At 37.8% G+C, this 27,941-nt stretch overlaps 1 protein-coding gene across 2 annotated transcripts in view; it reads left to right on the top strand.

The window, feature by feature from the left end:
- The first annotated feature begins 648 nt into the window (after positions 1 to 648).
- Positions 649 to 27,941, top strand: part of PDGFD (platelet derived growth factor D) — a 216,437-nt gene continuing 189,144 nt past the window's right edge. Inside the window, exon 1 of one of the 2 annotated variants that reach the window (XM_037841251.1) lies at positions 649 to 1,137. In XM_037841251.1, coding sequence (XP_037697179.1) covers positions 1,014 to 1,137 — 124 coding nt within the window. In that variant the 5' untranslated portion in view covers positions 649 to 1,013. The remainder of the gene's footprint in view (positions 1,138 to 27,941) is intronic. The other variant, XM_037841250.1, reaches the window with a different exon arrangement.

Raw genomic sequence — 27,941 nt, 5'->3', positions numbered from 1 at the left:
TGAAGTCAACGGAATAAAATATTCTCACTCAACTTTTCCACCTTGTCTAGTCTGCCCCTGCTCAACCCCAACTTCTCCAGCCCCGTCTGTGCAGGAGTGGGAAAGGGGCATATAAAAACACCTTGAAGAAGGACTTATTTTTGCAAAGCACTTTGGGACACTTCACTACATGAGTTCATCACAACAGCCCTGTAAAATGGGAAGTACTGGTTGCTTTTCCCCCTAAGAAGTAAACATTGACTCAACGAGGGTCACATTGACTGGAGCCCAAAGGAAGCTCAGAATTGAACTCCTTTGCGATTGCTTTTTCCCATTACCAACAGGGTGAAATCTTGACTAAGTAGAATCTGATTTGGGTTGTTGTAAAATGAAGACCTCCATCCCTAAACCCCACCATCACCCAGTAACATCTATGGCTTGTAGGTGGATGCACTGTTGACGTCTGGAGAAGTACCGTCTCCCACTTTCTCCCGGTCACCTTGTTCCCGGTTACCTTTCGGTCCAGTAACTTGGGTAAATCCAGGGAAAGGGGAAAAGAGTCCTGTCCCACTGTCAAACTGGGCATGCTCAGTGGCGGAGGCTTCGGCCCGGCCTGGGAAGCTTGTCTGCTTGCAGTGCTCCTCGGAGCCCGAGTGCGCAAAGCTCAGGGGCCGCCGCCGCCGCCGCCGCCTGGGCCGGAGGACGCGGCTGCTCCTCTCGCCTGCCAGGCCCGACGCCGCGCCGCCCGCCCCCTGCGGCCTGAGCTGCTGCAGCTGCTGGCCGCCGGAGGGGGCGAAGAAAACGTCAACCTGTTTGTGCCGTCCCCATTTATCAACTCTCAGCACCACAAGGAAGTGCGGCACCCACACGCGCTCAGAAAGTTCAGCATGCAGGAAGTTTGGGGAGAGCTCGGCGATTAGCACAGCGGCCCGGGCCATCGCTGGGCGAGCGCAGGCGGCGGGAGCGCGGCGGTCCTGCGAGCGGAACCCGGCTTTTTCTTGGAGCGACACTGACCCTGGGTCTCGCTGATCCCAATGCACCGGCTCATCCTCGTCTACACTCTAGTCTGCGCAAACTTTTGCAGCTTTCGGGACACTTTTGCAACTCTGCAGAGGGTATCCATCAGAGATTTGCGCAACGCCAACCTCAGGAGAGATGGTAAGAGATTGCGATTTGATTTTTTTTCTAAGTTAAAAAAAAAAAATCACGTTTGTTGTTCTTTTCTTTTCTTTCTTTTTTTCTTCTTCTTCTTTTTTTTTTTTTTCTTTTGTATAAACCCAGACTGAATGCATTGTCCGGGGAGGATAAAGCATGTATTATTTATTTTGAGGAGATTTTAGTGTTCTTTCCTCTGGAATGGAACTGAGGGGTGTGGGACATGTGCCTGAGAGGATCGGATGGTTCAGGTGGCTCATCTTGCCATAATCTAGAAAAGTAATTTGGGTGCTTGGTAGTCTGTGATACCAGGCGTGGGTCCTCGTTCCCGTATGTCAGAAAGTTGCAAGCGGCGCCGCCCCTAAGTCCGGCTCTTGACGTTTTGAACTTGAAACCCGAGAAAGATGGGGGTCTTTTGTGATAAGTGGAGGAACTCAAGAGTCTTCCTCTGGGCAATTTATTTATTTTTACTTTTTGGTGGGGGCAGCTGCTATTCAGTACCGCAGTTGTTTGGGGGCCAGCATGAAAACTTATGTATTATTTATTTTGAGGAGATGGTAGTGTGCAGCATTTTGCCCTTTCTGTCCCCAAAGTGACTTTCCCAGTGGATTTCACTTCGGCTCAGAAACTCAGAGGCCAGGAGACTAGGGCTTCTGGGGATTCCTCTGTGCCACAGGAGGGGACCAGACTTCAGCTGTTAGTTTCCTTGCACAGAAGGCTATCCAACTGTTTGCAAGGAGCAAAGCTCCTGAAACAGCTATTCTAAGCCAGATCCCAAGAGGGCTTGTTTGTTTTCCTTCACTCTGGAGGACACCTGAGTCATTGGGTCCCAGAGACTCTAGTTGAGTTTATTGACTTTCTGGGGCCCCCACCAAGATCTGAAGTTGATTTATACCTCAATTCCCAACTACAGCTGATGTTTCCGGTTTCTGCCATCTACCTGAACTGATGCATAGATTTTTTTGGTTTGTGTTTTTTTTTTTTTTTTTTTTTTCCTCATCAATGTATTTCTCTCCATCTGCTTCCTTACAGTTCTAACACATCCCCCCACGGAGACCACTGAGGTGTTATTAATGGCTTTGCTGTTTGAGTTGGCAACATTTGACTGTTTTACATGTGCATTCATCTGAGCCATCTTATTCCCTTATCACTTTCTCTTTTGATATGTCCTTAATTTGAACTTCACTGAAAAGCTTTTGGATTTTGAAGATTAAAACAAACAAACAAACAAAAAATGTTTAGTATGTTTTCTGCTGCCAAGTAGATTGTGGATTTCAGTGTGTTCAAGTCATCTGAAGTGATGTAGGCATGGAGGGAATACAGAGAAGCAACGGTGTCACCTTTCTGGCCAGAAGATCCCTATATTTATAGAATTATTTGGTCACAGTACTTTCATGTGAATAGCCCAGCACTACATTTTCATAACCCTCCATCTTTTTAAAGCACACTATTTTATTTCTAAACTTGAAAAAAGTTTAGGCTAGAGATCAAAGTTTTGTAGTTCTGTTTCACTCCTTAATGTTTCCATCAGGGATAGACCTCTGAGTTTTTAGATTTGTTAATGTTGGCACTTTGTATTCCCCTTTAGCTACATATAGTAAAATGCAATTTATAATTTGCATGACTTCATAGCCATAACTTTGTAATCCTCAGCCTCCCAAGTATCAATTACAAGAAGTCAAGGACAGAAAATGAGAAGTATGTAACCATTGCCCATTAACCCAAGATACTGACTAAAAACAAGTCATGCAGTTTATAGGATGATCCTTTTTTGGGGGAGGAGGAAGGATATTCTCATTTTAGTTTTCATTGTTTAAACTCTGTACATCTGTCTAGTATATATAGGAATGCTTTGTTTTATTAATATTTTTGAAAACTACCTTAATTTTTTTATTACTACATATTTTAGTTAAAGCTGTTTTGCAATTACTCTAACATTTCACACACACACATACACATATTTTGATTAGTTCAGATTGCTCAGTACTTTCCTTAATGTCAATCTGATCATACAAACAGGACTGGGAAGGGTGAAAAGATAGTTGTACAGAAAAAAAAAAAGTTCTATGCAGAGTTTAAAAAATTAACACTCATAATGAGTTGTAAGTTTGGGGAATTTCCAAATGGCAGTTTTTTCTTAAGTCCTGTAGAGCATGCTTTCTCAAAGGAGGCAGTATTGCCTCCATGGGGGCAAAAATTGGTTCTTGGGGTGCAGAAATCTTAGATATTCCAAAACTTTGAAGTCCTCCAAAGGACCACAGTATATACACAGATATACAGAATATCTGTGGAATTAGCAGTTCTTGGCTGTAGGAGGACATTTAGAAAAACATGTCCAAAAAGACTCTGGGGGGTGAGGGAGGATAGCAATAATGAAAATAAAAAAAAGGTTGAGAAACTCTTCCATCGATTTTTGATGAGAGAGTAAGAATAAAGGGATCTTTGAAAAAACCTAGATGTGGTCTGGAAAATCTTGATGTCAACAGTGGAGCTGACAAAGAGAAAGTAATAACTTACTAAATTAAACCTTGTTCTGATTCCAAACATTCTCAGCTTGCTCTCTCCAAGTTCCCTAATGGCCCATTGACCAAGACAATATTCTTGCTCTTTTAACTATCAAACTAAGAAGGGCATAAACTGGAGGAGGACATGGATTTGAGAATATACTTGGGGGAAAAAGCAGAAGATAAAAGTTTCCAAGCATTACTTCAGCGCTTTTAGAAGATCTGGCCCTCAGATTACAAACAGTAGGTTATTATACTAAAAATTAGACATGAGCCTTGAATAAGGGTTTTAGGCACCATGTCTGATGATGGAACTATCTTTTCACCTGTGCACAATCCATTTATTTGCACTGGTGCTGTTTATCACGGGAAGGTGTGCTGCTTCATATTAGGGTCAAGAAAGAACCGGGAAGGCAGGTCTCGTGTCCAGGGCATGCAGTGTGTTAGATCCTGCCCAGCCTGATAGAAAAATTTGTTTTTGTTCTACTCACACCTAGTAGCTCTAGCCAACTGGGGTAGCTAAGAAATAAACAGTGTTAGCGTTGCTAAATGACCCTCTCCTTCTGCCCTTCTTTGGAGACTGATGTGCTGCTGTCTCCTGGCCTTCCTGGCCTGTCATTCACAAGGTATTCCTGTTCTAAAAGGATGACTGCAGAGCCCCTCCCAGCACCTGCGGGATGGCGAAGAGTGGCCCAGTGGTGGAGGGTGGACAAACTTGATCCCTTTCTCCAGAAGGAAACTAGGTTCTACAGATAAGAAGGATTAAAATAGAATATTTTGCAGTAATTAATAGAATGTCTACACTTCCTGATATCATCTTTGTTGTTTATTTTTGTTACTCAGATTTACTTTTGATACTCATTCCTCATCTGCCTCTTGGCACACAGAAAATCTTAATTTAGCAGTAACATCCAGATAGTCTTATTTTGGTGCTTGTGCAGTTGGTGCCTTTGTAATAATAGCTGGCCACAACTGGTGCTGCTCAGAGTATGAATCAAGACGTTTAAAGGTAGCAATTAACTGACAGTGCTATTTACTTATTTTAAAATCTAACTAGATAGCACTTTCTGCTCAGGGGTTTAAGAATACAGATGCACTCTTCATTTTCTTGACTTTTTGTTGCTTTCCAAAAGTACAAGTGTTGGTAAACACTTCTGAATTTGGCTTTGTTTGGTTGCTTTATATACCAGTCCTCAAATCATAACTCCTTTACATTATGATTATCCAGTGAAAGGCCTGCAGTTTTAGTAATTGTATGGTCTTAGATTTTAAAGCAGTCAAGCTTGTTTCTTTCTTTCTCTCTCTCTCCATGCATAAAATACAGGGTTCCCATATACCACCCTATTATTAATACCTTATATTAGTGTAGTACATTTGTTACACTTGATTGAAGCACATTTTTATAATTGTACTATTAACTGTAGTACACTGTGTTATACAGTCCCATGGATTTTTTTTTTTTTAATTTTATTCTGGTAACATATATACAGCCTAAAATTTCCCTTTCGAATCACATTCAAATATGTCATTCATTGCTGTTAGCTACTTCCACAATGGTGTGCTACAATCACCACCATCCATTAGCAATTGTTTCTTAAACAACACAGCTTTCTATTGTCAGCAGTGATGATAGTACATTGACTGTGGTGCAAAGATCAGAGCTTAAAGGGAAGGCAAGAAAACAGAACACAATATAAACAAATTATTTGTAAAGTGTCTGAAAGCTAAGAATCAGATTAGTGTCTAAATATTTTGTTCTCCAGTGTTTACATTTTCTGTTCAACTCCACAGGTATTAAAACCTCATAATCTTACAAAGCATAGTGGTGATTACATATTTTAAAATGCAACATGGCTTTGACATGCCACAGTGGATTATATTATTTAATAGAGATTCTTCTAAAGAGGGGAGCTTAGCCAGGTGTCTGTCTACTACATAGTGGAAAATGCCAGTGGGTGGTGAGTGAAGTAATAACCATTGTAAGTTCACTGAATAGCAGTGATATTATGTGCAAGATTTTCCTTTTCAGCAAATGAAAGCAAAACTTTATTGTTTCAGTACAATAGAGTCAAATGATGGGGCAAAGCCCACCAAGTCACTGATCTCTCAGGACCAGCAATCAGCACGCTATCATGCAGGATCTTGGCGTGTGTGGGCTTCGCCCCACCTTTCTAAAATCTGAGAAGGATTTGTGTTTTTGTGTCTCATTTTTGAGAGCTGAGTCATAATGCAAATCACCTTCCTTCTAGAACATATTCTTGAACTTCCTTTGTGGAAATGATATGATTAGTATAAAAAGGCAGTTCCGGAACACCTTAATACAATCCCTCCTTTTATTAAATTAGGAAAATACTTCCAATGAACCAGGTGTAGGATGCTTCTAACTCTTTTGTGTCATTTCATTCAGGTCTTGTCATTGGTCTTTCGCAAAGGATCAAGATGACTTTAGGGGTGGAACTGAGTTTGTATCTGAGCTGTCTGACCTCTTTTAGGGTTTTCTCTTTTCAGGGCATTCTTTAGTTGATCTGGACCATCTTCTAAAGATGCAAATAGTTCCTCCTCCTGAGCTCTGCTGGTGACCTCCACTGTAGCTATTATTCATTTATTATACAAATATTTATTGCAACCATCCCTAATATTTGCCAGATCCTGTGCTGGATGTTGGGTTATCTTGCTTTGTGTAAATGAAACATACATGCTTCTGCCTTCTTGGGACCTATAGTTTAGTGGGTAGTATAAATAGATAACGAGCCAATTCCAGTATATTGCCATTGTTTTTCAAATGCAGAGCCCCAAGATTGTCCATAAGTGCCTTAGACATCATTGCAGGGGCATCGGCATTCCTAAACAGATGTAGCTTCAGGTTTCCTCCACCTTTTCTTTGACAATACAATTCCACCTTTATTTCCACGTTTCTGTTTCATGTAATCAAGTTTACCATAAGATTTTTTTTTATCTGAAAATGAATGTATTCTGCAGTTTAAAAAGTATGAAAGTACTGTGTGGTATAATAGGTGCTTTAATGGAGAAAATGCACAGGGGTGTGGGAATTCATAAGAAGTGTCCAATATAGACTCAAGAGATTGGGGAACATTCCTTGGAGGAAGTGATATCTAAACTGGAGAAGGAAGGATGAGCAGTAGTTAAGAATTTGGGGACAATGAGGAAGGACGGTGGAGTTTCCCAAGGAGAGAACTTGTATCTTGGAAAGATCTGGGAAGTCATGTTAGGACTGGGAGTTTGACCATTATTTGTAGGGCAGCAGGGAGACACTGAAAGATTCAATCCCTTCTGTGTTCACATACTGAGAAATGTTCTGAGAAGTAAGCCAGGCCAGTGCTGTGATCGGGCCATTCTTCTTACACTGTGAAGAACATGACTAGCTTTCCCAGTCCCAAACCTCCAAATACTAGGTGCCCAGTGCTTCAAGCTATCCCTGAAGTCCTCTAGTCCCAATCCCCCTGTTCTGGTTTGTTGATGCTGCCCTTTTGCCAAACACCAGAAATGGATTGGCTTTTATAAAGGGAGTTTATTTGGTTACAAAGTTACAGTCTTAAGGCCATAAAGTGTCCAAGGTAAGGCGTCAACTATAGATATCATCACTGAAGAATGGCCGAAGGCATCCAGAAAACCTCTGTTAGCTGAGAAGGTACGTGGCTGGCATCTGCTTGCTCCTAGATTGTGTTTCAGCTCCTCTCTCAGCTCCTGTGCATTCTTCAAAGTGTCCCTCGTGGCTGCAGCAAGCTCGTTCCTTCTGTCTGAGCTTATATAGTGCCCTAGTAAAGCCCATGCTGAATGAGTGGGGCCACACCTCCATGGAAGTTGTCCAATCAGAGTTATCACTCACAGTTGGGTGGGGCACATCTCCATGGAAACAACCTAATCCAAACATTCCAACTTAATCAAAATACGTCTGCCCCCACAAGATTGTATCAAAGAACATGTTTTTTCTGGGGGACATAATATATACAAACCGTTACAGCCCCTATGCAGCTCAGCACACCAGATATTTGATTTTGTTAACTGTGTCTGAGATCTCAGTAGGGTGATAATGTAAAAGGTGGAAGAAACTTGTCTAGTGTTTGACAACATTTTATGTTATTTCAAACTTTTGCATTTCACAATTAATGCATTTTAAAAGGGGGCATTTTTATATTAACTTTTATGGGTAGGATAATTTCAGCAAAAGGTACAGGGGTCTAATATTTAATAGCTAAAAGGAAAGACTCCAAGATGAATGCTGCAACAAAATTGTTTTGCCTCCCCATACAGTATCTCTGGGCCAAATGTAAGTCATAAATAAAGGCATAAGCCCACAGGACACTAAAGTGCACAAGTGCACATACAGGAAAAAATATTTTCTTCAAAGGATTTCTTTTTCCAGAGCAAAAAATGAAGCATGCCTTGTTTCTTACAACTGTTGATGATGCTTATAATATATCTTTTCTCTGCTCTTCACCCTGTATACTGGCATCTGTATATTAGCTTTAACATTGATAGGTTAATATTGTTTATTTTGTGATTTGTGCTGTGTACACTTTAGTGGGTTTTGTGTAATTATGAGGCAGAGAGTTCTTTGTAAACACCATAGCACAGGCATGTGAACTGTCTTTCATATGAGGAGTGATCTTTTCTCAGATTTTAGGTTTTTTATTTGTGCACTTTTTTAGAGAGTGCTTATGAAGAAGATTGTTTCGGATGCAGAGCTCTGACTATCTATAGAAGCAAGCCAAGCATGTTTTGAAAACTTGTATAATAGGATTCCCAATTTTTGAAATTTGACATCCAGCCTTCTTTGGACTGAGGTTGCTCAGGGACAATTGCTGGGTGTGAGTTGTGAGCATGGGTTGAACGCGGTATGTTAGTTCTGAACTAACATTTCAGATCCAGTGTGAGAAGCTGCTGACAAGTTCTGCATTTCACTGATACATTTAATAAGCAATATTGCAGCAACCTATTTTTACAAAGTTTAGCTGTTCAGCAGCCTCAGCTGTGTAAAACACAACCAAATGAATTAATAAATATGCAACAAATCCCCCTAAAAGCCCTGTCACAGAGCATATAGATGAGTTCATAAGGTTCATGTGGTAGACATTGAACGACCATTTGCCTTTATTTTCTATTTATGTGGTTTCCATACCCATATCAGATTAGGAGAATGGTATTAAAATAGAGAAGAGGGTTGGTTCTGGTTATTTATACTATTAGCATTGAAAAGTGACAGCTAGTAGTTTTCCTGCCTCTTCTTACATTGTCAGGTCATGAAAAGCACAGCTGGCCTAGGCTTCTTATTGAATAAGGTGAAAACATTCCAACCTATCTCAGTATGTCACAAGGGAATTACTATATTCCATCTCAGTAAAGTTGCTGATTTTTAAAATGATGTCCTTGAATCATAAAGGAAGGTCTAGATTGTATGTTTGACAGGTTTACCAGATTCATAAGTCATGGAAGTGGTGTTAGTTTAAGTGTATATGAATTTCAATCAAAAAATTAATACAGCTCATTATGATAGTCTTGTGGACAAGAACAGTTGTAGCCTGGATGATAATGAAATGGTTATTATCATTCTTCTAATAGTAATGAATACATCTGTGTTAGTCAGGAGTGAGGTGCGCAGGGATTTTATCAGGGTTTGGATTAGACACTGCTGGGTAATAATAACTTAAATTCTTAATAACTTGAATAAAGACGTAAAAGGCACAATTGCCAAACTTGCATAATTAAACTGGAAAAGGTAAGTTAATAGGTTGGATTACATGCGGGGGACAGACTTTTTCTGTAAATATTTTAGGTTTTGCTGACCATCTGGTTGCTGTTGCAATGACCCCACTCTGCCACTGCAGCATGACGGTACCATATAAAAATATAGATATAAAATATAAAAAATATGGCTGTGTTCTAGTAAAGCTTTATTTACAGAAACAGGCAATGGGCCTGCAGGCCAAAATATGCCCGTTGTTGAATTAGGAAATTCACATGTTCTTAATTTGAAATAAAGGGCCAATCCCATCAAGATGAAATTCTCCAGGGTTAAATGCAAACTCCAGGTTTTTGGCTAGAAAAATAAAAGCAACTGCATAATTATAGAATGGAATAGCTTGGTTCAACATCAGCCTGTGCTATTTAAAAAAGACAGTTAGATAAATAGATTTATCACCTAATACACTTCATTACACTTTATCACCTAATACACTTCATGTAGTTGCTAAAACACAACATTGGAATGTTGGCATTTGCTTTAATATCTTGTCAGCGTCACAGAGGCAGCAATGTTCTGATGTGAGGCTCTGTTCTGATCAGTCGTGTCTGAGTGTGTTGTGTGTGTTCTTGATCCCTTTCTTGCATGGGATTCCATCTCCTTCTGACTCCTTCAGTCCCATGACCTCAGTACATATAATTGTCTGTTTTTCCATCTTTGAACTTTTTATTTTTATTGGTCTAGTCTCCTCTGCCAACAAGTGCATTCAGATTCTTTGCATCCTCCTACAATATGTGCAAGTTGTTTTACTCTCTCCTTTTATCACTTTTTCTTTTCTCTTTTTTATCACCATGTGTCTTAGTTTGCTAATGCTGCAGAATGCAAAACACCAGAGATGGATAGGCTTTTATAAAACGGGGGTTTATTTCACTACACAGTTACAGTCTTAAGGCCACAAAGCATCCAAGGTAACACATCAGCAACCGGGCACCTTCACCTGAGGATGGCCAATGGCGTCCAGAAAACCTCTGCTAGCTGGGAAGGCAGGCGGCGTCTGCTCCATAGCTCCGGCCTCAAAACGGCTTTCTCCCAGGACGCTCCTCTCTAGCAAGCTTGCTCCTCTTCAGAACATCACTCCCAGCTGCACTCTCTTTCCTCTTTGAGTCAGCTCATTTATATAGCTCCACCGATCAAGGCCCACCCCAAATGGGTGGGGCCACACCTCCATGGGAACATCTCATCAAAATTATCTCCCACAGCTGGGTGGGGCACACTCCAAGCAAATCCAACCATCACCAAAACGTCTGCCCCACACAAGACCACAAAGATAATGGCATTTGGGGGACACAATACACTCAAACCGGCACTCCATGTAAACTTCTTCAGTCTCACCACTGCTCATTGTCTCCACTTCTTCTCCTCTTTTTCCTTCACAATTTGAAATCATCCCTACCTTTCTCTTCACTTGACTGGACAATACTCCTCCTTTTTTTTTTTTACTGCTTCTAAAAGACAAGTATGAAATTATTTAAATAAAGCCAGAACTAACATAATACTCATTGTAGGTTACTTGGAGAACCAAAATTTAAAAAGGCCATAAAATAAGTATATTTTATTCTTTCCCTGTAACTATTATGAATAGTTAAAGAAGTAGAAAAAATTTAAAATGTGTTGGGGATCCTGTTCTAGAATCCTGTTAATATAAAAAAGAAAGAGTATTCAAAGGTAAAAATAATGTAATATTATAACCTATCAAGTTGTACAAGTAGAACATTCTTTTGGGATATCTGTATCTATCTATCTATCTATCTATCTATCTATCAATCATCTATCTATCTTCTATCTATATTTGTTCAGTTGATTATCATTATTTGTGGTAGTTATTCCATAAAGTCACTGCAAACACTGAATTAATGAATACTGAACTATTGCTCCTAGGGAATACAGAATTAGATTATTGCAAGCCTCTGGTCATAGAATTTTCATCAACTGATCAATGCATAATCTTGTTTTTTGTGTGTTACTGAGTAAAGATACCTAATGTAATGTATGTCCTTGATTAATTAGCATTGAACTTCTAGCCAACAGCACCATGACTCATGCCTGAATGAGGCTTGTCTAGCATACGTATTTCCTACTAAAGGCACACCATGGTCTTCTTGTGCTTTGGAACACCAAAAATTACATGAGCATCATGCTTGGAAGCCATTTTAAACAGCAAAATCACCAACAGAAAGCACAAAAGTATGAAAAATATAGCACTAAATATACCACAAAAAGAACACTTGTTACAATTTGAGAGCTAAAACAAAAATTTGGAGTGTTGTTTTGTTCAATCTTAGCTGGGAACATGTGCATCAGGTAGCTCACATTTTTTTGCTGCTCTGTGCAATGTCCTTGAATGGTCTCAAAAGCTTCACGAGTGTTGATTTAGGGACAACAAATAAATGTTAATGAGTAGGCGAAATCACAGAGACAAACTCCCTGAATAATGAATATCATCTGTGTGTCATTTTTTTTCCTTATATTGTGAGTTTTTTTTTTTCTTGGTCATCTTTGCTGTTTGGTCTATAAATGCAGGTATATTTCCTGTGACTCTAACCTCAACTTTATCTTCTCACTTTTCTCACCGATCCTCTAGGGAAGATCTTACTTTTATTCAAATCTTCCACTGCTATGTAAGTGCAGATGACCCCTAAATCTGTATTTCCTACCTCCGCTTCCTTACTGACTTTTTACTTCACTACTTGAGGTCTACAGTGGTGATCCCACGGTCACTTGAAATAACTCTCCAATTTAGTGATCTCCAGAGTAAAAGAATTAGTTTTTTAAATGTTAGGTTACTCATCCAGTAGATGTTGATTTCCTCCAGGTACTTAAGCTTTTTTTTTCCTTCCAGGCATATCGCAACTGATACTGAGTAAATTGTTGGATGACCATATAGACCAAGGTGTCAAATTTTAGATAGAGGCATTGTACCGACTCTCAGTCCTCCCCAGGTAGAAGAGTACACTCCTTTATCCCACGTTTCTATCATAAAGCCTGTATTGGTGCTTATTGATTTACATATCTGACGTCTGTCAATGTCAGAGTTATACTGTGTTTAATACAGCTGAGCATCCTTTCTGACCATTTCATTGTTAGGCACATGGAAGAAGCCCAAAAAGGTTTGAAGAATCAGTAAAGCAACCAGTGTTTTCTTTTCATGACGGATCTTTGGGCCCCATGATCCTGCCCACTATCAGATTGTAAGCAAATGGGAGAAAAGGTATTTAAACACTGACTCTAGAATGGCTGTCAGTTTTCTGCCTTGATTGTCTGGGCAGTTGTTTATATCACTGAACAGGATAGAAAATATAAGAGGAAGAGCAGATAAGGGAAGGTCACAGGGATATAAAATTAATTTTTGTACAATTTAAGCTTTAGGGACCTGTGCAACATCCTGTGGAGAAGCCTAGAGGCAAGGAAACAAGAAGCATTTATTTGCACACAGTTAATGTAAAATCAAAAATGTATTATGTTTTTAAAATAAGAGATACTCATGATTGTGAATGTATGATAATAATACTTGATATTTCCTGTCTCTTTTTATTTTGGCAAAGTGTTTTCGTGTCAGTTATAAACAGTGGCTCAGTGTGAAGAATAGGCTATATTTTTCCTAAAGACTTAACTAAAAGTGCCAAGAAAGTTCATTCTCTTAGACTGCAGCTTTAGGCATAAGCATGGCATTTGGGGTTATTTTTGGCTTAATAGCAATGAAATATGGAGGATTGTTAACTGTCTCAAAAGAAAACCAAAACCACATGTACTGACTAAAACTGGATCATTTTTTTTATACCTTTTCATTATCAGTATACTTTGACATGAAATTCCTGCTACTTAACAAAAAGGTTCAGAAGAAAGAAGGTAAAAACAAATTAAGGATCAGAAAACAAGCCTTAAGATTCAAGCTAGATGATAGACTATAGAAGGTTAACAAGAAATTAATACATCTTCATTCTGTTTATAGATTTAACTATGTAGAAAGAACACGTTATATAATATGTGCTACTTTACTGAGTATAATACAAGGTGGTTGCTATTGAGTGGAATAAAAAAGTATATATTTGTTATAATTAAGAAGAAAACTCATTTGCAAAATTGCTAACCATGGAAATAAAGGATTTTTAGACATTTCTTAAAAAAACATTGAATGGAGTAAGAACTATTTGTAATTTAGTTTAAGTGTAGTGTGTAAGGAGATGATTTAAATACCCCAGAAAGAGCCACTGTGGCCTAATCTTGGACAGATTAAATTCTTTACTTTTCACCGAAATCCAACTGCAATAAACATAAACACTACTCATTCATCAACAAATACTTATCACGAACTGACTACATCTGAAGCACAGGATGAAGCACTCTGGGGCAGATGCAGTAAAGCGAAAGGCACAGTCTCTGCTCTGTGAGTGCTCATACTTTGGCTGAAAAAATAAAATGTGTATGAATATAGGCATAGGGAAAGCTGTGACAAATGAATGCTGCCATTGTATGAGCTGGGTTTTTTGAAAAATCCCTATTTCAGGATTCTGTCCTGCTAAGTAAACTATAATCATAAATAATATATCCTAATATTTGGTTCAGGAAAAGATTGTATTGGTTGAGCTGCTGTTTAACACAATACTATTTGAAGATTGAAAGACAAATCTGTTGTTATTACTGTTATTCTATTAATTAAAACTTGAGCAAAAAGTAGCATTTAATTGTAAGGCTGGGAGTCAATACTTTCTTAATTTTCTCTTCTGTGTGTTCAGATACTAGGCTAAATATTGCTAATCCATGCAAGTAGATAATGTGGGCTCATTTATTAATCTATTAAGATTTAACTCTTTTATATGTGATAGACAGTAAGATTATTTGACCACTGGATGGCAGTAGAAAAAGAGAGCTCTGGGCATTATATTTTTTCACTCCCTCTCTTGGTTGGGAATGTATATTAAACTAGGGAAATTTCATATTTTCTAAATGCATTGAAAACATAAATTATAAAAATGAAGGTATTCTGTCATTAATTATACAACTATTCTATTCTGTATGACCTCGATAAATTTTAGATATAATTAAAACATGCTGAAACAATTGAGATGACTATTTTACTGCTTAATACTCCATACCCAGCCAGTTTGTATGCATGTGTAACATTGATGAGTTGAAATTCATTTTCTGAATAACAATTGCATGTGCACAGTCATTGGTGGGCTGTTGACAAATTTTCTTTGAGCATATCCCCAGCTCCTACCTGCCCTCAACCTGCAGGAAATCCTTTGAGATTCTTTTCTACTTGCCAGGTGAATGGGCTTTTCAGAGATAAGTTAGTTTTTGATACAAAACATTATTATGGAATCAGAAGTGAGAAATCATCTTCTCAGAATGTTGCAGGTTCTGATATCCTAAGGAGGCAAGGGTCAGAGTGGTGACCATGTTAAAAGGGTAGGGACATGAAACCTGCAGCTCTTTATTAAGATGCCGAATAGTAATAAATCGCAGTTATGTATAGCCGCATAATTGTTGTACATAAGTAATTTGGTTGTGTTCATCCATCTTTAATAAAAATTGCTAAGTGGTATATAAAAATGACTGCTTTTATTGAATCCTCTAGCGCAGAGTGGAAAACCATGTATTGGGATCTGTAGTAAGCTTAATAATGCCCCCCAGAGCTATCGGGTCCTAGTTCCTGAAAGAATGTATAAATATACATTCTTATAATTTATGTTTTCAAATGTTATCTGATATGGCAAAGACTTTGCAGAAGTAATTTAAGTATCTTGAGATGGGGAGACTGTCCTGGATTATCCAGTTGGGCCCTAAATGCAACAGCAAGTATCCTTGTAAGAGAGAGCCAAAGAGAGATTTGACATACACACCATGAAGGCCGAGACTGGAGTGATACAGCCACAAGCCAAGAAATGCTGACAGCCATCAGAATCTGAAAGAGACGAAAAACAGATTCTACCCCCGAGCCTCTGGAGGGAGTGTGGCCTTGCTAACACCTTGATTTTAAGCCTCTACGCTTCTCCTGAAATAGCTGCGGGTACTAATACAGGTGACTTGATATGAAAGATGAATAGTTGAAATGCCTAGTTTGTTGAGCCCAGTTTTCCAAATATTTAAGAAACTTAATTGGCCACTAAATCTGTATTGACATTTTACAGGCACATTATATATCTGCCCTTGAAAATTTTCTGTTAAGAAAAACCTCACTTTTGCCTTTGCTTCCTATCAGAAAGCTCTGAAAATTCTGCCTCCAAATATTACTTGTTTTTAGATGTTATTAAGTCATTACATGATCAAAAGGACAATGATCTTACTTTATTATATTTTTAGTTGATCCTTAAAAAATTTCCCTTAACCCAAAAGTTTATATATTTGTTGGCTTGTGTGTTTTATTAATTTTTTTACTTCACATACTTTTGTTGTGAGTCTACCAAAAGTCAGCTTCTCTACTAGGTTCCTGGGCTAAAATGTAGAAAGTGATTATAATTATTTTGTTAATTGTATAATAATTACTCTCCATAGAGTATTTATTAGTGTAGAGAGTATACTTACATAATATTATATGTATAAGTGTAATAATGATAGTATATACTAAATTGTTGGGAAGACAGGTATAGCTAGATGAGATATGTGCAAATATTAAGATTATTGGAAATTGGAAGTTTTGGTCAGAATCAGGGAATTCCAGTTAAATTTCTGAGCTCAAGCTCTTAGCTGAAATTGAACCCAACTCTTGTCACTCTAGGTCATAGTTTTCCAGTAGAAATATGAGAGCCAATATATTATTTAAAATTTTTAGTAGCCACTTAAGAAAGTAAAAATAAATGTGTGAAATTGATTTTAATAATTGTATTAGTCAGTGTTCTCCAGAGAAACAATCAGCAGGATATGTGTGGGTATATGTTTGTAAATAATTATGCGATTTATTATAGGAATTGGTTCACACAACCATGGGAATTGGCAAGTCCACATTCCTTCAGGCAGGCTGCAAGCTGGGAACTCTGATGAACGTTTCAGTGAATTGCCTAGGAGAAGATGGCTGGTTGAAGTAGAGATAGAAATGCTTTCTCATTGCTGAAATCATCAATTCTTCCTGTAAGGCCTTCAGCTGCTTGGATGAGACTTCTCTCATTGCTGAAGGTAATTTCCTTTGTTGACTGTAGAAGTAATCAGTCATAGATGTCATCAATGGGGTTAATGTTTTAAATCCCCGAAATACCTTCACATTAACAATCAGGCCAGTGCTTGCTTGATCAAACAAGGACACCATAACCTAGCCAAGCTGACACGTGAACGTTAACACATCACAATAATATGTTTTATTTAACCCAGTGTATCCTAATATTATCATTTCAATGTTTAATGAATGCTAAAAATTATTAATAAAATTTTTGCAGTCTTTTTATTGGTAGTAAGTCTTCAAAATCCTGTATGTGTTTTACACTTATAACATTCTGTTTCAGACTGTCTACATTGTAATGCTCGATAGTCACACATGGCTAGTTGTTACAGATTTGGACAGCACAACAGTAGGCCATTAGAATTTGTCTATTTAGACAAAAACAAGTCATCATTTGTCTATTTCCAACATAAAAAATAATTTATGAAAGCTATTTCTCTTTCTCTTTGTGGTAATAGACTGAGTCACTTTTTAAGGAGATCAATAACCCAGTATGGGCAAGTTTTATGTGGTTTATATTTTGATTTCTTATTCTAGCAACAGTGATATAGATGATATTTCTGGTGACTTTCATATGTCCACATAACAACAACAACAAAATACCAAAAACAAAAAACAACTTAAAGTCATCAAGTAAACTTGCAGTCATCCAAGCTACTCAGCTTTTATGCCAGGTGCACAATTTCTGATATTTGAGAAGCTTCTCGTGAAAACAGCAGCTGGCACTTTAATTCTCTGCCATGAATAGAAAAAGCAGTGTTTAACCAGCATTGGTATTCCTTTCCATTTACAACTTAATTTGACTTGGGCAATGATAACATTCTGTTTTATCACTTAACATTTTTAAAAATTACTCTTTCTGGCTGATCAGTAAAAGATTTGTGAAAAACAGAATACTGCCATCTATTTGAGCTGTTTAACCTTTTTATGTGTTTGATACAGATTTTCACTAAGTAACCCACATCGGCTTGGGTTTAGAGGCCTTTGATAGCATATGTTTGGAGCATGATATTTTTAGAAAAATGAAATGTACTGAAAACTGCCATTCTGCATTTTTAAATTTCAGATCTACCACTTACTATGTGGCCCAGAAGTTAAGGGCCACTAATAAAAACTATTACAGAAATATAAAGCATTCTTATTTGTGCTAAATGTCATCTCTCTCTCAAGCTTTTGGTTGGGTCTTTGTTGGCCTGGCCTGCTAATTTAGGCAAACAAAAGCATTCTATCAAGAAAAATGGCTTGCAAGGACATCCTGCTTTTCCTTTATTTATTTGGAAACAGCTCACTGTATTGTGTTCCCATGGCTTGTATGTAATGTTCTGTGAATATTTCACTGTGGCAAAACTTACTTATTTTGTTAGTAGATGGTTCAACTGGAGTTACTCTTCTTGATGCCTTATCAAACCATAGTGCAGTGTGTGCTGAGTTTTCAGAACAAGCACCAAATATCAGAAAGGCTTGTTCTAAGGGAGTAACTGCTTTCTGAGCTCAGAAACTCTTTGACAACTCTATATATGTCAGAACACAGCATGACATTGTTGTTCAAAACTTTTTATTTATAGACACTTTTCTTTTTCCAGTGAAGAAATGATTTTAAAAACAACTAATTTTTAAATATGGCCTGGTGCCTGGTGTATACCATTCTCACTCTTGCCTCTAGCTGAAATTATATCACATTTTTATTTGATTATGTTTTGACTTTCCCTGAGAATACAAGCTCCATCCGATAGGGACTTTGTCTCTTTTATTCCTCACTGTATCCCTGGCTCATAGAACGTTACCTTGAATAGACAAGGTGCCCAGTCACTGTTTGCTGAATGATTGGATGAACAATGGCAGCACCGTGCAGTTCAGGTGACGGTCAAGCTCGGGACAGGAGACAGTGTCTGCAGGTAGCCCAGGTGGGTTAAAGTTCAAGCTAGTGAAGCTGAAGCATTAGGTTCCCTCCTTGGCTCAGCCCCTTCCAAGACCTTATAACCTAATTATATATTCATAATTTGGTATCCCTTTATTTGAAGAGGTCATCCCAAATTGTGTAAGAATCAGACCAGACTAAATCTGAATTGTTCCCTAATGTTAAGATACCTGTCTTATCATTTGAAGTTTGCTTGGAATAACTGGGGAAACGTGAAGATACTCCTATCAGACAAACATTAATGCAGCCAGAGCTCTGTTATCCCCAAACCTGGATTAATTAACAGTACCTTGTCTAAATATAGAACATGCTAACTATTAATGGTCTCACGGATTATTACTTCCTGTATACACCCTTCTGCTCCCACTGTGGACATGCATACATCTAAAGAGTCTATTGCGTTCGATCCCAAATTTATGTCTTCCACTTGTATGTGCTAATGTAATTAAATAACTTAACTAAACATTGGGTGACATAATGAAACATGAGTGTAAAAAAAGAGTTTTGTTCCAATAAATATGTAATTGAATGCCCTATCAAGACTTAATAATAGTGAGTTGCTAAGAAAAATTAAGTATGAGTGAGACAACTGAACTATTTGGCAAAGAGTAAAAATGAAGTAAAATCTAAAAAGACTTGAGGGGATCCATATATAAATTACTTCACAATTATCTTTAAGTTTTTCTCTACTTTTAAGCACTAGAAATTGGAAATTACAGATAAGATATACATGTGATTTATGCAGTAAAGATTACAATGAATTTTACTAGTAGAAGACACATACTTACACAAAGGACCTTTGTAATTTATCAGAAGTTCGTCAAAAGAATGCACATTTCTATGGTTTAAGCTAAAATAAAATGTAAAAGCATTTGAATGTACATTTTTTTTAGCTAAAATTAAATGTAAATTTTCCCATTTTAACTGACAATTTATTCAATCCAGTACTGCTTCAGCTATTTTGAGTTTCCAATATGTGTATGAAAATATTAATTTCTTAAAGAGATGCATGTATTATGTAATGTAGCATCTAATTTGTAGTAACAGAGGTCAATGAAATTCATTAACATGAGAAGAGAATCTACCCTGATAAGAGGCTGTACAGATTAATGATTAAGGGTAATAGGACCTTAGTTGAAATCCTGCTTCTACTACTTACTCACTGTGTATTCTTGGGAAAATTACTCAACCCTTCTCAGACCTCAGAGATTTAAACAAAACAAAACAAGTAAACCTGTATTATAAAGTAAATGTGAAGGTTAAATACTGTATGTAAAACACTTAGCACAACGTTAGAGAAACAGTCAGCACTTAATAAATGTTGGGGCTTTAGATTTCTGATGCATTAAGTTGATCATAAATAAGGGGTGAGCAACATGCCTCCACACCTTTTCAGAGCATGCTTTAAATGATAAAAGGTGTACCTTGTTACAAGTAGTAATATGTTACAAGTAGTAGTAACAGCTGTATCTACAGTATGTTTATGTGATGACTTCACCCACTCACTAAATTTTGGCATTGGGAGAGTTCTTAGAAGTAGTCTAGGCCATCTTGCTTTATGGTTGATAAAACCATGGCACAGAGAGGTAGAGTGATTTGACCAAAGTCACACAGTGGATCGGTGGCATCTTCAGGATTTAAGTTTAAGCTTTTTGACCTGTCATCTGATGCTCTTTCCACAGTATCATATATGCCTCTTATCTATTGTTACGTATGACAATTGCCTATCTGAGTTAAAGGTCAGGTAAGAGTGACAGAAATGGGTCATTGATATTTGTGCATTTACCTTCCAAAGGGAAATTTTTCTTCCAAACACAAACACATTAGCATTTTGAACTAAGTAGTGATAACAATTGAGAATTTTTAAATAATTTTTCCCTCATATCTTAACATCCAGCATCCCACTTACTGGCTTATGTTCAAGTCAAAGTTGTGGTTCAAGCTAGTTTACAGCCCCTTCTGCAATCTACTTTCTATATATGAAAACATAGATCTAAATACAGTTAGAAATCAGGATAAAATCCATTCCTGAGTTGCCAGTTGAAGCATTTTTAATTTCTAAAACAATATGCATCAAATCCATGCTAGTGTTAAGAAAAACACTAAGTAGCTTTAAATAATCTTAGCTGGATTAGAAAAGGAGACAAATCAGTTTTTAATATAACCAAGGATAAAACTGTAATTCCTTTCCTGGTTTTCATGCAGTGCTTTGGAAGTGAGCTTAGCTTGATGCATCATCACTTCCTGTACACCTACTATGTGCTGGGCACTTGAGCTATATGGTAGCGAGTAAAGAGACATGATTCTCCACCCTCATGTAGCCTGTTTGTTGAGGAGACTCGCAAGGTTTGTAGATTATGTGCATCCAGAGTAAGCTCCATGGGAACAGGGCCAAGGGAACATGGAGGAGGGGCCTCTATTCCAGAACCAGCCAAAGGGTTAAGGCTTCCTAAAAGATCTTGAGTTGCCATAAAATATAAATAATACCTTGAGGAATTAAATAAAAAGATATTTTTGATATCCAGTCAGCTGCCAGATTTTGTATTGTCATGGAGGCCAAAATCATGTAAGGGTTCTGAGGACAGGTTCTCTACTTCATTTTCCAAAAGTTGGCTCAAGAATCCTTTCTAATTCGTGTTTGCTCCCCACCCTATCATGTTCAGAGAACGTGTAAGCCAGACATAAATATTGATTTTATTACTAATCTTAATGGCTAATCATTGATTTGTCCAAAAGAGCTCCAGCAAACAATTGCTGTGCTGTTACCAAAGAGGAAATTGTATATCCCTATTAAAAAAAAAATCACACGTAAAAATACTACAGAATATTTAAAAGAGCATGTTTAATAATGAAAACAATTCATTTTTCTAAAAAAAAAAAAAAGGTAATAATACTCTGTTCCTCATATATCCTGAAAACACACCATATTTCCTCAAATAACCAGGACATCATCTTTCAACCTGCCGTGGAAGCAGTGTGATCCCTGTACCATACACGAAACCTCAAAGGCATGTTGCCTTCAGAGAATGGCTCCCTCTCTCGGAGCACCCCTCTAGTTACAGGAACGATTTCCTGGGCTCCCTGGGGGCACTGTTGGCTCAGGTTCTGTAATAGGGACACTGTACAAACATCCACATCCTTGCCCCTTAATGCATCATAATGTTGGATCCCACAGAAAGCTGGTCGTATTGGGGTGATTTATGATCAGTCTGCATTTTTCTCGAGGATTTTAGAGGAACAACTATCACTTCCTGGAACCTCCACCCCAATCCCCATTTTAGTCACAAAGGAGTTCTTGGAGTCTTAGATCTTTCTAAAGTGTATCAATCACAATCAAAACTCCATTTAGTCTCATCAAGAACTTGGAATCTTGTAGATAAGAAAAGTCACAGAATATTTGAATACTCATTGATTTATTTGACAGCTGCTCTCTGAGCATCTGTTGTTAGTAAGGCACTAACTAGATAAGGTGGAGGTTTTAAAATCAATTAGATCACCTCTGGATTGTACATATATATTCACACACACAATCAGATACCCAAATGTATGATAATATTATACACATATACATATAGGCACAAAAACATACGCACCTATTTATGTGTTCAGATGTGTCATATGTTGCATATATTATAAATGCATTTTTGCATGATATACATATATGTGGTATCATCGAGATGGTAATATTAAATAATACCATAAGTATAAAACATGATAGTGGAATAGTTCTAATTAGGGAGAGACACCAACTTCAGATAGTCAGAAAGCCTTTTAAAAGGTCCCCATCATTATAATTTGATTCCAAATTATAATGATGGGGACCTTTTAAAAAACTGAATTTGGGTATTGCATTACAGGCTGGAAACTAGACTAAGCAATGATGTAAGGGCAGGAAGGAAAAGGCATGTAAGGTGTTATGGACTGAATTGTGTCCTCCAAAAAGATACGTTGAAGTCCAAACCCCAGTACCTCAGACTGTGACCTTATTTGGAAGTACAGTCATTATCCATCCTAGAGTAAAGGAGGTCCTTAAGCCACCATGATTGGTGTCCTTATGAAAAGAGAAGAGACACAGGTAGGACACCCAGGGACTACGGTCAAGTGAAGATGGGCATAGAGATTATAGTTGTGCTGCAACAAACCGAGGGACGCCAAGAATTGCCGTAGCTGCCAGAAGCTGGACTAGGCAAGGAGGGATCCTTCAGAGGGAGCACAACCCTGATGACTCCCTGGTTTCTGACTTCTTGCTTCCAGAACTGTGAAAGAAGAAATTTCTGTTATTTTAGTCTACCCAGTTTGTGGTAGTTTGTTTCTGCAGCCCGAGGAAACTAATATAATGGGTTAACTGGAGGAGTGCCATGGGGGGTGGGGCGGGTGGGAGGAGTGGAGAGAGAGGAGCCAGCAAAAGTAAGTTGGGGCCAGACTACAGAGGACCTTTGCTTTTGGATAGCCATGCTAAAATGTATTGGAGAACTAATGAAAAGCAGATAAGAATCTTTAATATAGCCAAGATGAGAGGTCAAAAAAGTCTACACAGAGCTATTAGCTGTGAGATAGAAGGGGAGAACTTTCACCAGTAAAATCAATAAATAGGGTTGGAATTGATTGACTTTGGAGTTCACCAAAGAGAATTCCAATGAGATGGTTTTGCAAAAATTTCTATCAGCAACTGCAAGTACTTCATTAACTCAATCCAATTCAGTTCTGACTCTACCTGGAGTTAGGCCAGACCCCACAGGCTAGGGGCTTCCTCTGAAAGATTGACTTTCAGATACTGGTTGTCACCGGTGCTACTGATCAACTAGGTACAAATTCAGGGTCACCACCATCCCTTTGGGTTTGAAAATTAGCTGGAATGACTCACAGAACTCACTGAAAGCAACATACTTACAATTTTAGCTTTACTATAGTAAAAGAATACAAATAAGAAGAAACCAAAAGGAGAAAGGCATAGCACAAGGTCTGGGAGGGTCTCAGAAGCCTCCGTGTCCTCTCCACCTAGTGTCAGAACATGTCGTGTTCCCAGCACAGTGATGTGTGTTTTTCAATTATAGAAGCTCTTTGAGTGTCCCAAGTTTGTATGGGGTCTCATTAGGTAGGCATGACTGATAGAATCAAGGTCCATGTGGTTGAACTCAATCAGCAGGGAGTCCCCCTCTCCTCCCAGAAGTTGGAGACGTGGGCGGATATCATGTGGTTCAAAGCTCCAGTCCCTAAGGCTGTGGATGTGGCTGGCCTCCCTGTTGCCTCAATGGCAGATGAACTATAAGGTGTGGTCTCAGGCCTTCCAGGAATAACAGAAGATGCTCCTGTAACTGGAAATTCCAGAGTTTCAGAGGTTCCCTCCCCTGGAACTGGTCAGAAAGGCCATCCATGTTTTTCATTGGGCTACACCTAGATAACTGGGAGAAAGGTAGACATTAACACCAGCTGGAAATTAGAAGGTGGAAATCGTTGTTTGCTAGTGTGATGTTCAGAGGTGGTGGGGTGCAGTTATAACTATAAAGTTGGTGTCTAGAGATAACTTGGCATTGGAGTTATTTAATAAAAAGTGAGACTCCCAAAAGGAGAAAAGGAAGAAAAAGAAGAGAATGCCTTTAAAATCATAATCTTGGGGAACTCATTGCTGTAGAGGTTAGGAGAGTTGGACAACTAATATACGTCTGTTTCAAAATTGGCAGGATACTTGATGGGCACAGAAGATTGTTGAATTTACATGGCTTTTCATACATTAAATGATTTCAAGTAATCTCAACCTCTTTACATTGTTGCTCCTGAAATACTGATGTGTGAATCTTGCTGTGATTCTTTTCATCTCAAATTAACTTACTCTAATAATGACCTTATTAAAGTAACATGGTTATATTTGCTCTTTGTTTTATGGTAATGACTGATAAATAAAATGCTAATTGATGTTACAATTTTTTGCTGTATTTGTTCTGTTATTCAGATGATTTAATCAGGATTTAATATGCACACCAGCCTGAGTAGTTGTCTATCTTGATATTTCTTTGTGTGTGTGTGTGTATTTGTGTGTGTGTGTTGTTGTTGTTGTTCAAAGATAGTTATTTATTAAAACACAGCAAGGCCCCAAAGCTTTGCCACTGTGTGCGGTTTTAACACTGGTTTTTAAGGAAGACAGTTTTATTTATTAACCAAGGAAATATGCAGTGGACTCCAATTATATCATTGTAAAGTTTTATGTTGTTTCAGGTGAAAAATCATTGAATTATCTTGCATACAACTGAAAGCAATAGCTTCTATATGCAATTTTTTGCATTATTGTTTACTTTTTAGTGTTTGGAATTGGATTGTTGTCCCAGGAGCTTGTTTCTAGTTCAGGTTGGCTCCACATCATCATGTTCTTTCACCATTTATCAGAAAGTAATATATCTCAGGGCTCCCAGTGCTCACCTTTTCCCATTTTTTGTCTGTTACTTTTATTATTTTATTTTTAACTATTTCCATTAGAAGTTATAGTTTGTTTTGTTTTGTTTTGTTTTTCCCCTCAGATATTATACTCTGAGGGTGCAGTGTCATGATTCAGATTCCTGGATTAGGAATCATCTGGCTGTCTCAGGCTTTACCATCAACTCTCTCATTAAACACATGACCCTTCTGGGTCATCTATAAGTTGGAAAAATACAATTCTGTAGTGTTTTTATAGCAGGTACTGGGGGATCAAATGGGACCCTGTGCATATAAAAGCACTCTGAAAAAATTCAAAGCACCATAAAAATGTATTGCACAATTATACTGTATGTTTAATACTATAGCTGTTTATATTTAGTCATTTTGCTTTGAAGTGACACATTCAGACCACAAAGAAGGAAAGAAAGATGGACTGAAGTAATGTGTCTCAAAATTTAATGTGCATATGAATCACCCAATATTTGTTAAAATGCAGATTCTGATTCAGTAGTTCTGGAGAATCCTGAAATTCTGTATATAACCAGATCTCATGTTGTCCATGCTGCTGGTTTGTGGACCACACTTTTCAAGAACAAGAAACCAAAGAGCTTGTGCTTTAGTAATGCAAGCTTCTCCTTAATCAAAGATATTTTCTTGATAATATACATAGTGCTGGGAGGAAGCATAAGAATTCATTTTACCCAATTGGAGAGTCATAGAATTTTAAAAATTGGAAAACAAAATGTATCTAACCAGGAGTTTGCTGTGTAAATGAGCTCTTATATAGTAGACCCTTTAGTAATGCTAATTTTTGCTGAAAATAACTCTTGTGTAAATGTGAATTTCCTTAGTCGGGTTTTTTAAAAGTGATTTTTTTTTTAAATGGATAAAGTGTATAAATTGGAAAATGTCATTTTTTTCTCTGTTCAATATATATGGTAGTTTTGAGGGTAATACACAACATTTCAGTTCTCTCTTTACCACATAGTATTATTAGAGTACATTAGCTATCATCACTCTATGGATTTATAGAATTTCTTCTTAATAAGAAATGTTCAGAAAATATTCATCTCCATAATGTCGGACAGGTCGTGGGGTACCTGCTGTGTGTCAAGGATTGACTGAGTGTGGGAGATATGAGATGAACAGGCACAGCTTCTGCTTTCAGGAGCTCATTTTCTGCCAGGGAGACAGGCCTGTGCAGAAGCAGTGGGCTATCCCTGCAGCAGGAAAGCTCTGGGCACTGGATGAGGGTGTGTGCCGGTGAAGGCTGCTCAGGGCAGCACTGGAACTGAGTCTTGAGTGGACATTTGGGAAGAGCAGGAGTGACGGACAGAATTCCAGACAGAGGAGACGGTAGGTGAGAAGGCGTAAATGGGGGATCTACATTGTTTGCAGAATATTTTAGGCACAGTGGAAGATCATAATCGTCACAGAATTTATGTACAAGCCAGCTGCACCATCAGTCCATGACCCAGTCAACAAGATCGTCTGTGGCAGCAAAGTGAGATTTATCAAATTGACTGTAACTTTATAAGCTGTGGAATGCTAAGTGGCTCAGTAATTTTTGAATACCGTGGCTTTTGCTGGTATTAGTGGTAAAATTTGCCAAATATACTTCACTATTTTTATTCTAGAAACAACACTGTAAATTTGTATTTTTAGACATATTTGCAATTCAGGATGTTAGTGGTATGTACACCAGCTCCCATGAAGTTTTTTAGTACGAGTCATCACATTTTATTACATTTTTTGCTTAATTCCTCCTTTCCCCCACTAGAATGTATACCTATAAGCTATAGAGGGCAAGGATTAAATCTCTCTTATCCACTGCTATGTCACTAAGAGAGTGAAGGGCATTTCATTCATTTAGAATGGATTGTCCTAAATTCCTAAATGAAGTTAGGATGAATGGGTCTGATATTTAAGGATCTTCTTTTGTTACTGAAACTCTAAACAACAGACAAAATTTAAAATGCACTTAAAATTGACAGTAGTGTAAATGTTTTATGCAGTCATTTGGTATAATGGACCCAGTGTTCAAAGGACCAGAGATTTAGAAATGCTGGTTTAGTGGAACAAACAGTGGACCCAGAAAGAGGAACTCTGGGTTGTGGTCCAAGCACAGCTACTCACCAGCTGTTGACCTCTAGCAAGTTCTCTAGTATGGTACTTAGTTTTTCCATATTCAGAATGAGGACATTGGACTAGTTGCACATTACAGTCCCTTCTGGTTCTAAAATTCCTTGCTATTTGATGAGTAAAATGTAACTGTAAAATGTTTTAGGGAGTTGACCCAAATTTATGAGTGTTTCTTAAGAGTACTTAGTCTGGCAGGCATAATAATTCTTAATATTTTATCTTCAATAAAACATAAAAGTGATGACGGATTGATATTGGTGCAGGGTGAACTCTCCTGACAGAGTAAACATTGACGTAGATTTAGGATGGCATAACCATGCTTTTCATGTTATTTATTATTGGAAAATATGTATTTGTGGGAAGTTATACACAAGCTAAATTTGTTTAAATCAGTTCATTCTCACATCACTCGCGTTATAATTTATAAAATGTTTATTTTTGTCAGAATGATACATGTACATAGTTAAAAAAAATCAAACAGAAGTCCCTCAAGGTTTATAATAATGAATGGTTGTCCTTCCAGTGCCTTCATAAGCTCCAGTCCCAATTCCCAGAGGGAATCATATTCAACTCTGTTATTTTTTTTTTCTTGGAATTTTATCACATATACTACTATTTCTATATTTGTTAATTTTAGACATTATTTACTGTCTTCTTACACTGGGGAATGAAGATTTGAAGGTTTTATGAGGAAGGTCAGATAAACACACTTTTTCAGTCTGCCATGTTGAACTAGAAGTTCCCAAATGTGATTTTCCAGTTGCTTTATTTTTGTTTCTATAGATTCTTTATAGGACAATAACTAGTTCATTAACTAGACAATAACTAGACAGTGCCTTGGCTGTCTGGCTGTCCAGTCTCCAAGGACTGAGTCATAGAGACAATTTTAGATCTTTTCCTGTTTACCAGAGAGCTGAG

This window comes from Choloepus didactylus, chromosome 6 (genome assembly GCF_015220235.1).
Source record: "Choloepus didactylus isolate mChoDid1 chromosome 6, mChoDid1.pri, whole genome shotgun sequence".
Classification (NCBI taxonomy): domain Eukaryota; kingdom Metazoa; phylum Chordata; class Mammalia; order Pilosa; family Megalonychidae; genus Choloepus; species Choloepus didactylus.
Note: the sequence above shows the minus strand (reverse complement) of the source record. Positions and strands in the feature narration are given on the sequence as shown.